The following is a 12489-nucleotide window of genomic DNA, read 5'->3' as shown; positions in this document are numbered from 1 at the left end:
TAGTTTTTATCTTTGTTATGACACAATTCATTGGAAAATGAACTGTACTACAAAGTTGTAAGAATATTAAAGCGAGACTTGACTTGAGAAAGAGGGAAAACAACAAAGCAAGGAAACAAACAAAACAAGAGCAATAAAAGACTGTGGATTAGAGTAAAATAATTCATGCTCGTTACAAAAAAAAATAAAAAATTAAGAATTAGAACTAGCGAACGAAAACAGCGTTTTAAGATATAATTCTTGAACCAACCAACCAAACATTATCTTCTTCAAAGATTACAAAATGGCCAGAAGATGAGGATTCATTTCTGCAAGCTTATTTACCAACATAAGATATATATATCTCAAAGACTCTGAACAATTGCGAAATCATCATAGACTTATAAATTCTATATCTTTTAGATTATTTTAAAATAATATTACAACATCACATATATATTCACACAATATTTTTATTGTTTCATTTAACAAAGAGTAGAAACTTAACTTTAAAACTCTAATAATAGAAGATTATTATGTACTTGTATTGCGTTTAAAATCATGTATGAGAATAAAACATAATCAATAACACTCATAATTCTAATAATAAAGCCTTTCTTTTACACTCATAATAATATAATAATAGTGGATGATCCATTTGAAAACAAAAACAAAAATAATAGTGAATGATCCAATGTTTAATAGCCGGCTACTTTGGTTATTAGCCGGACAGTTACTCCACAAACTTGCCGTCGAGACTCTCGTGTGTGACTCTGTAATAATTTATTCTTTTAACTTTTATAAAATAAAGTAATCATAATCCAACGGTTCAGATTAAACTTAATCACCATACCGCTAGATCCATGGTACATACAGACGTAGAAGATCACTTCTCTCCCTCCAATCTTATTTTTATTTTATTTTTTTGGGTTTCCCTCTTTGTTTTTTTCGTCCCTCTCATTCTTTTTTTTTTTCACTAAACCAACTAACCGCAAAACCAAAAAAAAAAAAAAGCTCCCTCTCTCTCTCTCTCCTCTCCGTTTCTCTCTCTTTCAGAGAGTGCCGGAGTCGCGCGTCGGCGGGAAGAGTATCGTCGGAAAAGCTTAAATCATAGCCGGTCGCACGAATTATTCGTTGGAAACAACGCATCGTGAGAGGAGGAGCAAAATTCGAAAAGGAAAAAAAAATTGAAAACGCCGATTCACCTTTTAAAAAATATTTTTTAAATTTTTTTTTTACGGAATTAAATATTCTCTGATGGATGCGATTGGATAGAAGGAAACAAAAAGGAAAGGAGGAAGATAAAAGAGCGAAGACGAATTATTCTCTTCTTCTACTCCTCTCTCTCTCTCTCTCTTTCATCTCTGTCTACATCGCTGTGTTTTTTTTTTCTTCTTCAAGGATCGTGAGGTAAAATAAGATCCATTTAATTCATCAGCACTGTTTGTTGAAAATCTGGTTTGAATTTGTTTTTTTGGGGGAGGAAGCATAATTGTGTTTTTGTGATTAGGTAAGTGTTTAAAAAAAAAAAAATTAATTAATTGAATTTTGGTAGCTGGTTATTAGGGTTTTTTTTTTTTTTTGAAATTGTTTTAATTCCGTGCCGAATTTGTGAATTAGGTAAGAGTTGGTTCGCTGTTTGATTAAAATGAGCTGCGCAAGGGATCCAGAATTAGGCGAATTGTAGTCTTATGGCTTCTGATTTTCCCTAATCGTCTCTTCCTGATATTTTTTTTCCTTTCTATGAGCTTAAAATGCAACGATTGTAAGAGCTTAGTGCCTCTTGTGGTTGAACTTGCTAACTTTGTTTTTATCGTTGCCTTTATTGTAATATAAATCTTCTGTTTTAAGTTGTTACTTCTTCTGACTTATCATTCTTGTAAGATCTTCCTCCCAATTGAGAATTGCATTTTGATTCTGTAGAGACTCGCTTTGAGCTTTAACTCATTTTCTTCATTTTTTTTTTCAGGGGAAGTGATATGGTGGTTAGTTGACGTATTAAAAAAAAAAAAAAAAGAGTTCAGAAAGATTTTGATTTCGGTTTTTATTAGTCAATTTTTTGCAAGATGCCGTCTGATATAATGGAACAGAGAGGTGTTTCAACACCTTCCCACTTTCGTGAAGATATTCATATTACTTCAGAGGTAACTATTTCTTTCATTGTTTCAGGATTCCAACTGTGTAGCTCTAGAATTGCTGGTACCATATTTGTCTCATATGACATCATTTGCCACTAGTGTCTATCATGTATACATACTACAGTTTTTCTCAAATGTACTTGTTGTTTTGTTCGGCAGAAGCAATTTGGGTTTATGAAAACAGACGTGATGCCTGAAAACCAAGGTGGTCGTGATAGACTGTCCAACCTGCCAAAGAGTTCCTGGGCACATGAAAGTTTTTCTGGGTCGCACCCCTCTCTTAGCCCTAACGCAAGAAACACTACAAATGGTAGTCAGTGGGAAAGCAGTTTATTTTCCAGCTCAATGTCTGATCTGTTTACCAGAAAATGTAAGCTTCTGGTTCACCTTTATGATCTATTTACCTAAATTTTTCTATTAGCTTCCTAAATCTGCAGACCTCTATGGTAATTAACGTTGTTTGTAATAATATGATCATGATAATTTGTTACTTGTCTGCTCTGACTTCCTGTACTTTAACTACTTGAGCTTGTCTCCAAACGTGCTGGTTTTTGCAGTGCGGCTACAGGGAAATGATATGCTGTCCCCTATGTCTGCAAACACAGTTACCCACCGTGAGGAAGAACCTTCTGAATCTTTAGAAGAAATTGAGGCACAAACAATTGGAAATCTTCTCCCAGATGAAGATGATCTTTTTGCGGAAGTGATGGGTGAGGTTGGGCGTAAATCTCGTGCCAATGCTGGAGATGATTTGGATGAGTTTGACCTCTTCAGCAGTGTTGGTGGCATGGAACTAGATGGAGATATTTTTTCTTCTGTGAGTCATCGGAATGGAGAGAGAGGTGGCAATAATTCTGTTGGCGAACATCATCGAGTGGACATTCCATCCAGAACACTCTTGGTCGGAAATATCAGTAGCAATGTTGATGACTATGAGCTGAGGGTCCTTTTTGAGGTACCTTTTTCAGCAGCGTTTTTGGTTCCCATGGATTCTTCATTTTGGAAATGTAATGTCTGTAGAATTTTTGGAATTGCTTACTTCGTACTGAGGATAAATTTACTTGTTCAGCGATTTGGAGAGATCGAGACTTTTCATACAGCTTGCAAGAATCGTGGTTTTATCATGGTATCATACTTTGATATAAGGGCTGCTCAGAATGCGGCGAGAGCACTGCAGAATAAGTCGTTAAGAGGAACAAAACTTGACATCCGTTATTCTACCTCTAAGGTGTGATATACTGTTCTGAAGGAAGATTTTGTCTTTGCTACGTGGATTACACTTGTGACTTGTGTTATTTTGATGCTTACAATTTTTCTTGCTACCAGGATAATCCTTCAGAAAAAGATACAAGGAAAGGAGCTTTGCTGGTTAATAATCTCGATTCTTCAATTTCAAATCAAGAGCTGAATCGGCTGGTCAAATCATATGGAGAAATCAAAGAGGTTGATATACTGGGATTCTCTCTGTATTAACTTTTTTTGGATTGATACTTATGCTATATCTGTGGTTTGCAGATTCGTAGAACCATGCATGATAACCCACAGATATACATAGAGTTCTTTGATGTTCGAGCTGCAGAAGCTGCTCTTGGTGGACTAAATGGACTTGAGGTTGCTGGGAAGCAGCTTCAACTTGTGCCAACCTGTCCAGAGGGTACAAGGTGGTGATTGGTTTTTATTTCATGCTTTATATTCCTTTGTGGGCTGTGAACTGATACAAATGCTAATCAAACTGATTTTGAACATGTGATTGTTGTTAAATCTTTACTTGGACACTTACTGTATTGGCTTGTAGGATTCATTTGTTTGGTTTTGTTTTCAGATACACGTCTCAGTTTGCTGCACATGATGCTGAAGGGTGTCTACCTAAAGTGTCTTATAGTACTACATCATCAGGACACATAGGTATGCCTGAGAATTCATGGGTCATAATTCTTTTTTTTCAATCATGTCATCTTGGGACACAATTTATCGCAGTTAAATATCTCTTTTTCAGGGAGACATTACCCAGGAATGATTTCTTCAAACTCCATTGATGGTGGATCTATGCGAGTTATTCATAATTCTGTCGGATCACCTGTGAATTCCTTCATTGAACGTCATCGAAGTCTCAGCATTCCTATTGGATTCCCACCTTCGGCAAATACCATCTCAGGCAGCAAGCCTGTTGGACTTCAGGAACATGGCCACCCTTTTGATAATTCAAATATGGGGATCCAAAGCATGCCAAATCTTCATCCTCATTCTTTTTCTGAGTATGTCGACAACTTTGCAAATGGTAGTCCATATAAGTCCTCTGCATTTTCTGAAATGGTCAGTGATGGCTCAAAAGCAAATGAAGGCTTTATGATACATAATGTTCGTGGAGTGGATGGATTTAATGGAGGGGGTAAGTTCTCTATCTTTAAATTGCTTCTTGCTTGATAAGCTCTGCTGTACACACTATCAGAGTACAATTTTTAGTCACAATATTGAACTGGTCCTTACAATTTTAGTAGACTGTGAAATGCTACCTGTAGGTACTGCCAGACAGCTTTTTTTCAACTGTTTTTTCTTGTCATTATTGGTTTAAATCTTGGATTCTGGGGAAAATAGTATTAGCATCATGTTCTTAATTTCAATAATCTAGACAGATCAGTCGGTGTTGTACTGGGGTTTCAATAGGAGAAGGGGCTGAACCATAATTGTGTATATCAAGACTGAATGCTATGAAATTTGATACGGAAGATTGTGATGAGGTTTCTTTTCAACTGCCATACGATATATATATCTTCTTTCCTCACTTTTACCTGTTCTGATCTTCTGACTGTAGGCATAGGATCTCCCATGCATCAAAGTTCCCGCCGTCCTAACCCTAATTTATGGAGCAACTCTAACACTCAGCAACAGAATCCGTCAAGTGCCATGATGTGGCCTAACTCGCCATCTCACATTAACAGCATTCCTACTCAGCGTCCACCTGTTACTGTATTCTCTAGAGCACCTCCTATAATGGTGAATATGGCATCTTCCCCTGTGCACCACCACATTGGATCTGCGCCGGTATTAAACTCGCCTTTCTGGGACAGACGACAAGCCTATGTCGGTGAATCTCTAGAATCATCTGGCTTTCACATAGGTTCTCATGGTAGCATGGGGCTTCCTGGATCTTCACCCTCACATCCAATGGAAATTGGTTCTCATAAGACTTTCTCTCATGTTGGTGGGAGTCGCATGGATATAAATCCCCAAAATGCTGTACTGCGATCTCCTCAACAGTTGTCTCATCTATTTCCTGGAAGGAGTCCAATGGTTTCGATGCCAGGGTCATTTGACTCGCCAAATGAACGATACAGGAATCTCTCTCACCGTAGAAGTGAGTCTAGCTCTAGTAATGCTGATAAGAAACTGTATGAGCTTGACGTTGATCGTATATTACATGGGGAGGACAGGAGGACAACATTGATGATCAAAAACATTCCTAATAAGTAAGTGAATTTAGTGTCTCTCTTTTAGTCCTTGTTTATATCATCTGCAGTATATAGATTTTCGTTCGTTAAGATGTATTCTGTTTTCATCTTTGACTCTCTTTTCTAAAAACACATCCTGCAATGGTTTAGGTATACTTCTAAGATGCTTCTATCTGCCATTGACGAGCACTGTAAAGGAACATATGATTTCCTTTATTTGCCAATTGACTTCAAGGCAAGCAGGCGTCCTACCTTTTTATATAAGAAAGTCTTATTTGGCAGACATGAGCTTTTGGTATTTCCAATATCGATCTTATCTAATCTCATCTCTCATTTCAGAACAAATGCAACGTGGGATATGCTTTCATCAACCTTATCGAACCTGAAAAGATTGTCCCATTTTTTAAGGTACAGTCTTGGATTGCTGCTTTTTCTAATCGATTTTGGTCTTTTGAGAGAGCACTGGTTAAAAGCGTCAAAAACATCCACAGGCATTTAATGGCAAAAAGTGGGAAAAGTTCAATAGCGAGAAGGTGGCAACGCTTACGTATGCTCGTATCCAAGGCAAAACAGCTCTTATTGCCCATTTCCAGAATTCAAGCTTAATGAACGAAGACAAACGATGCCGACCTATTCTCTTCCACACTGATGGTCCAAATGCTGGTGATCAGGTAAATTATTAAAGCTTCATGATATAATTTCGTCTTATTTGGTTACCATTATATAATTTTAATTCATATTTACCAGCGGATTGTATTCGGTCTATCTTTGGTTGCGAGCATTCAGATGTGTTTTCATTATATCATATGATCTGGTGATGCATAGTAGTAGATAGTGAGGGTCGTAGTTAATGAATAAAAGATTCATATTATATCCGTTGTTGTTATATCACAGGAACCATTTCCAATGGGGAGCAACATACGGTCACGACCAGGCAAGCCAAGAAACAGTAGCATTGATAACTACAACAGCTTTAGCATCTCTTCCGTTTCTGAAAACCGTGAAGAACCACTTAATGGCACTGATCCGTTCTTGAAGGAAAACTAACCAATGAGCAAACACAAGCAGAGGTAAAAAAACGTGAAAAAAGATAAGAAAAGAGGAGGCGTAAAAGATAACAAAAGGTTACATATATATATAAAAATTATATTATATTACATAATATATATATCATCCACACACCCTAGAGTTCTGTAAATCGGGGGGTGTTAGATTTACCCTGACAAAACTCATTTTGCAGTGAAGAAATTTTTTGGAGAGATGAAAAACTTTGTTGACTACAAACCTTTACCCAGGTTGTTGTTGCTTCACCCAGTTTTGTTGTATTATCATAATCCCCAGAGAAATATTGCAGGTTTTTTGTTTTTTTTTTTTGTTTTTGGGTTTTGGGTTTTGGGTTATATTCAAGGATTTTTGGTTCTTGCTATCAATGTATTAACAGCCTTGGGTTACACTCATCTTCTTTGCTGGCTATTTGTGGCCATTCCATGTTGTACTCCTTGGGAGGTTTTTTTGAATGTTTCTCCTTTTGGATATAAATATATTATTTTTCTTAATTTCTCTTCTGTCGCAAGATTTTTTATATGAGGAAGTTGAATTCTACAAATAGCACTGATCCTATGGTTCTCATAGCATATATAATAACTTATGATATGATTATACGTGGTTTTCATTGAATTACGCTGAGCAAAGTTTGAGTATATTTGGTGTGACATGAAACAATTTTAGTTCTGAAGTTTCTTAACCAGAATTTATTCAAAGCACTGTGCTGTAAGAGGCAGTTCATAGGATTCAAAGCACGATTTTAATTAATTAAATCTGAAGTTTCTTAACCAATTCTTGAACTGGAACATGTCACTGTAATATACATCAATGCGTGACTTCACATCATTGATACAATACTGTCACTTGTTAGGCCATCAATCAGGCAGCTTCATAAAACAAAATCTCTGGCCGAACCTTCCTCTCCCCACAGAATCTGACCACATTCTTCCAGTCACCAACATCCTATGGCATCACCACTCATATATCAATCATGTCCACCTTAAATTCACTATTCAACTTAAGGAAGACAAAAGGGTAACTGTTTCATCTTACCTCTCCGGCTAAACACTCACGTCTGAGATTGACCCACTGATTCTTTTCATAAGCCAAGCATATGTGTTCTACTTCACTGCAACCAACCTACATCATATTCCCAGATGTTCTGCCACTTTAACAAAGAAATACAAAAAAAAAAAACAATATCCCAAACATATGACCCTGTTTCAGATGTTTTACCATTGACACAAGTCGGTAGTTAGTGTTTGGTTCTATGCCTTCTTCGTACAGCCTGCTGATATCTATCTCCCAGTCCAAAGCCTGTACTGTTTCTGATATTTCGTTTTCAGTTGCACTCTTCTCCCATTCCAACACTAACAACGTTGCAAACCCAGAACAACAACATAGCTTTATGATATGGATAATATATGAAATGAGTAAAAAAGATCACAATCATGGGGTCAAATCTTACCGATTGTGAAGATAGGCGGGCATCTACTTATAATGTGATGAACATAGTTTCTCTTTCCGCAACCTCCTGTTTTACTGTCACATAACATTTTATATCCCTTGCGGATCACCTTTAGGATATCCACAAACTTTATATCCCCCAAAGCACACTGCATAAATTTAAGCGCAGAGCAACTTTATAAGGGGAAGTACCTGCAGTTTCTGTTTAAAGACAAAGAGGATAATAAGGAAAACATACTTTCAGTGCTCTGATTGTATCTGCAGGCATAACAATGCCATAAGAACTTTGCTCTGGATAATTTGTAATCCTTCTGCATTTTCCACAGCTCATTCTTTTATTATCAGGCACCGTAAAAAGGCGAGTTACCAAGCTTTCTCTTTCTGGATATTTCCAGCAACGCCAAAAATCAAGGATGGTTACAACTACCATAGCAGCATCACTCGACTACAAATAGTGAAAAATAGAATACCTTCAGAATAACAATTAAGCTTGTTGACATATGTCTTAAAATATAATGCTTAGAAGCGAATCTTTCCACACGAACCATGGAAAGAACTTCTTCTTGGGAAGCAAGTAAGCCACTTAATAGGCAACTGTAAACTCGCTCATTATTTATCACTTCTGAAACAAAAGCAGCAAATAAATTTCGTAGTGCAGAAGGGACTTGTTCTTCGAGGTGGTCGTGCAATGGTTGGTTCATCAAATCTTCTTTGAGAGCTTTAATGTTCAAGAGAGCCTGCAAAACCACGTCTTTTGTGAACTTATCAAAAAGACTAAGGAAGCAAAGAGAAATTGGAATCAGAAGATGATATTTAGTTATTGAATCTTGTGATGGGCTGGTAACTGCTTTACCTTCAGTGTCATGTCATAAACTGAATTATATCTGACTGCATTTTTTTCAGGCGCTGACTCCGTATCCGACTGTGAATCTTCTTCTCCAGGCATGTTGTGCATATCTTGAAAATGGCAACTGATAGAATTAAGAATTATTCATCTCAAAACAAAATAATTCTAACTATTGGTCAATTGAGAAGCTATTAACAACCAGGGTCCTCTTTAGTAGCTTCCACTTGAATTTCAGTTTGGGATAAAGTTTCCAATCTACCCATTTCACTTGCAAGAGCATCTACTGGTACCATATAATCTTCTTCAGCCGTTTCTAGTGATGCAGATGTACTCTCCGGTCTAAGATTCATAAACGGTTCACTGTACATGTAAGAACACGTTTTACTCAGAGAAAACCCGAAAACAATTTATAAACATGCGAAAATGATTCTTAAGGTACTTACTGTTCAGCAGTTTTATCAAGGGGACTAGACATGCTCGTTGAAGTTTTCTGTCGCGCCATGAAGACCATTCAATCTTACAACCAATTTGTGGAGTATAATTTTCTTGTATTGAATAATGAACAGGTGAACATAATATACAGAAACCAGAGAAACCCTACAGGTAAGGGAACGAAATCTAAATAGAAGATATATCATCCCTATAAGATAGGAACTCGTTATTGACTTGTTGAGATAACTTAAACGGATATTAATAATAGTTTAACATATCTGGCTACGTATTTATCAGAGAATCAAATAGAAATTTAGAACGTCAAAGACCTTTTTGCTTTTATTATTCTTCTTCTTCTTTGATTGTGGCTTCTCCTTCTCCACCTCGATTAAAAGATCTGCTTCTGCTGCATCCGACTTGGCTTTGGACTCCATATTCACAATCTCATTCTAGATGAGAAGAGAAAAAATAACATATAAGAAAAAAATTCAAAGGCAAAACTAGAAGTTTAATGAACTTTCTCTGTGTATAACCGAAGTTTCAAACCAACCAGCAAGAAAGGTTTCAGCAGTTGAAGAATATAAGTGCGGTTGTCAAAAGCAGAAAGCCTTGTGAGGTTGTCTAGCAAACTAATCCTTGAATTATCAATCAGCAAAATTTTGAATCCATTAGAAGAACCTGCAAGTCATGTAGATACTTTTAGAGGGACAATTTAATGTTATTATGTTGTTTATGAATAATAAAATCATGGATGAACCTTTTGGGTGACCACTGATTTCAAAAGGCATATGGACTTCAACACTTTATTGTCACTGAGACTTTTACGCTCACGTATAAGATTCAAGCAATCTCCTAAATCGGGAAAATTAAACCTCGGATGCGATGCTCCTTCCAGGACATCTCGTACTGCACACAAGAATGATTTTGTAGGGAGGGAACTTTCAGGAACTCTCTCTTCACAACTATCACATAGAAGAGATGCATATATGCTCCACTGATCTTCCGGCAGATTCCTTCTCCTTTCATCTTCACTTGTACAAATGTTCTCGACAGCAGTAAGAGCTGCATTATAATTCGAGACCTGCACTTTCTTTGAATATTTGGTTCCCAAAGTCCGACATGTGAATTGAACAGCTTTCAGAACAGCCACCCAGATGCCAAAATCGTGTTCCCTGATAGGTCTCAGAAAGGTCTTATCCACTGAATTATACTCAGTTAACCAGGATATGATATCATCTCCATGAGCTTGTGCCTTGGCGTAGTGAACATTGGGATCAAAAACATTGATTGTCCCTTCATCATCAAATTGAGTGTTCTTGCTTTTCAGCAGTCTTCTATCCAGAAGCAAATATGAAAACTGAGGATCAAAGTCGATCTTTTCTTTAACTCGAGTACGAGCCACGATGCTGTCCACTGCTCTGCAAACCAGATCAGTACCGTCATCCCTTCCACACTTGATGGTTTTAAGAAAGCCTAGGATTTGACTGAGTTCATGGCATTCTAGAAAACATATACTTTGAGGTGTTTCCACTAGGTGATAATCGACAAGATTCTGTTCAGAAACTTCAAGTTTTTTAAGATGCTTAACTGGATAACCCATCACCCAGTCTCGGATGCTACATGAGAGAATTCTGAGGTCACAAAACGAGACAAGGAGCAATTTGATTTCCCTAAGTAACCTAGTGCGTTCTTCATCCGCAGCTAATGGCCATTCTTTCGACCATCCATTCTTAGATGCAAAGGCTTTTACATCTGTGAGCTGGTTCTTAATCATTTCAACAGCAGCTACTGCGTCTACTGGTTCCCAACTTCCAACTGATATCTTACGAGCCCAGTCTTTCCCTATCCTCTTGACCATATCCTTTTCTGACGAAAGTTTAAAATCTGCAGCATGTTCTTGCTCAAAATGATTCTTACATTCTTCAGCACTGGAGAACTTAATGGAACATAAAGCTCGACACATCCAGAACGTCCATATACTGTCTTCCCTTGCAGAAGCGAGAACTTGCTTCAAAGCAACTAGTCCCTCTTTGTAATGCCGAACTCCCTCCAAAAAACTTATAAGATTTGCTATGCTTACTTTCATAAAGTCCCTTTTGATGTTAACATCCAAACCTACCCAATACGACCTCAGTCCTTTAAACTCATTCTTAAGCGGCTCTGGACTCTTCTTTGACTCCCAATCTGTTAGCTCACGCTTGTTTGTAGAAGAAGTCTTGGATTCAGCGATGATGAACTGTGCTTTATCAATCAAAATCATCATTCCTTTATTCTTGTTGTCCCTTTCTTTTAAATCCGAGTTGCTTGGGTTAGTAAATAGTAAACCTTCTCTCGCTTTGCTCAGGCATTTCTTGGAATACATCACTGACCCAAGTTGTTCGGCTAAAAGGCAGAGAGTGGTGATAACCCACCATTTTCAAAGCATTCCACGGAACCCAGCCTATATGCAAACTTGACGTTAGGGTCCTCTGCTCGTTTCGCTAGTGCTAAGAATATTTGACCCTGATCACGATGAAGAATACTTGAGTCCTTGGCGTGCCTAAGGACGAAAATCAAATCTTCAAATATCTCCAAGGCCTTGATGTGATTTCCATTAGCGATGAGATTTGTAGCATCTTTGTAGAGTTGTGCGCTCTCATCAAAATCCTGGAAAGAAGACTCCATAGTAACGATTTCTCAAGATTCTTTGTGTTTTTTCTTGGTCTCAGAGGGGTTTTGTATGAATGAATTGAAGTATATGATTCAGAGAGATTTGTGAGAGTGTTGTAGAGGCGGGCGGGAACAATTAACGAATATAACCGCAAGGGCTCGAAGAGGCTGGCTCTTGTCACGTGAGAGCCACGTGACGACACAAGGCTTACTACTAAACAAAACAAACAAAGTCTAACCCAATTCTGGGCATTGGGGAATTCTGTCGAACACCTTGTGTACGTTATCCCTTTGAGATTTTCCCGCAATAAATAAACAAAAGAGAAGAAGACCCAAAAATCTAGTGTCACTCTTTGAAGGCTAAGACCTAAATGGCTAATGGTCTTCATATCAAGGATGTATGAATTTCGTGAAAATATTTGGACTTGAATAAAGCTCAACAATTCGTAGAGACGATGACACAAGAGACTTCTATCTATATTCG

The 12489-nt window shown here is 37.5% G+C and overlaps 1 protein-coding gene and 1 pseudogene across 2 annotated transcripts; one reads left to right on the top strand and one right to left on the bottom strand.

The window, feature by feature from the left end:
• The first annotated feature begins 1184 nt into the window (after positions 1 to 1184).
• On the top strand, positions 1185 to 7124 carry LOC17874863 (protein MEI2-like 1). 2 transcript variants are annotated; one of them, XR_002833190.1, is made up of 15 exons: positions 1185 to 1389; positions 1949 to 2123; positions 2277 to 2487; positions 2675 to 3072; positions 3187 to 3345; positions 3444 to 3560; positions 3633 to 3778; positions 3940 to 4022; positions 4114 to 4506; positions 4930 to 5584; positions 5717 to 5801; positions 5906 to 5974; positions 6058 to 6237; positions 6461 to 6690; positions 6807 to 7124. XR_002833190.1 is itself a non-coding variant. In XM_023779963.1 (14 exons), the coding sequence occupies exons 2-14, from the start codon at positions 2046 to 2048 to the stop codon at positions 6611 to 6613; spliced, it is 2727 nt and encodes a 908-aa protein (XP_023635731.1). In that variant the 5' UTR covers positions 1185 to 1389; positions 1949 to 2045; the 3' UTR covers positions 6614 to 7124. The 2 variants fall into 2 exon arrangements, 1 of the variants encoding a protein (XP_023635731.1); XM_023779963.1 differs by having other exon boundaries at positions 6461 to 7124.
• Positions 7125 to 7359: 235 nt separating this feature from the next.
• LOC17875435 lies at positions 7360 to 12336 on the bottom strand (annotated as a pseudogene).
• Positions 12337 to 12489: the final 153 nt, after the last annotated feature.

The sequence above is a fragment of the Capsella rubella genome, unplaced genomic scaffold, assembly GCF_000375325.1.
Source record: "Capsella rubella cultivar Monte Gargano unplaced genomic scaffold, Caprub1_0 scaffold_8, whole genome shotgun sequence".
Lineage (NCBI taxonomy): Eukaryota > Viridiplantae > Streptophyta > Magnoliopsida > Brassicales > Brassicaceae > Capsella > Capsella rubella.
This window is presented reverse-complemented; position numbering and strand designations above follow the sequence as displayed.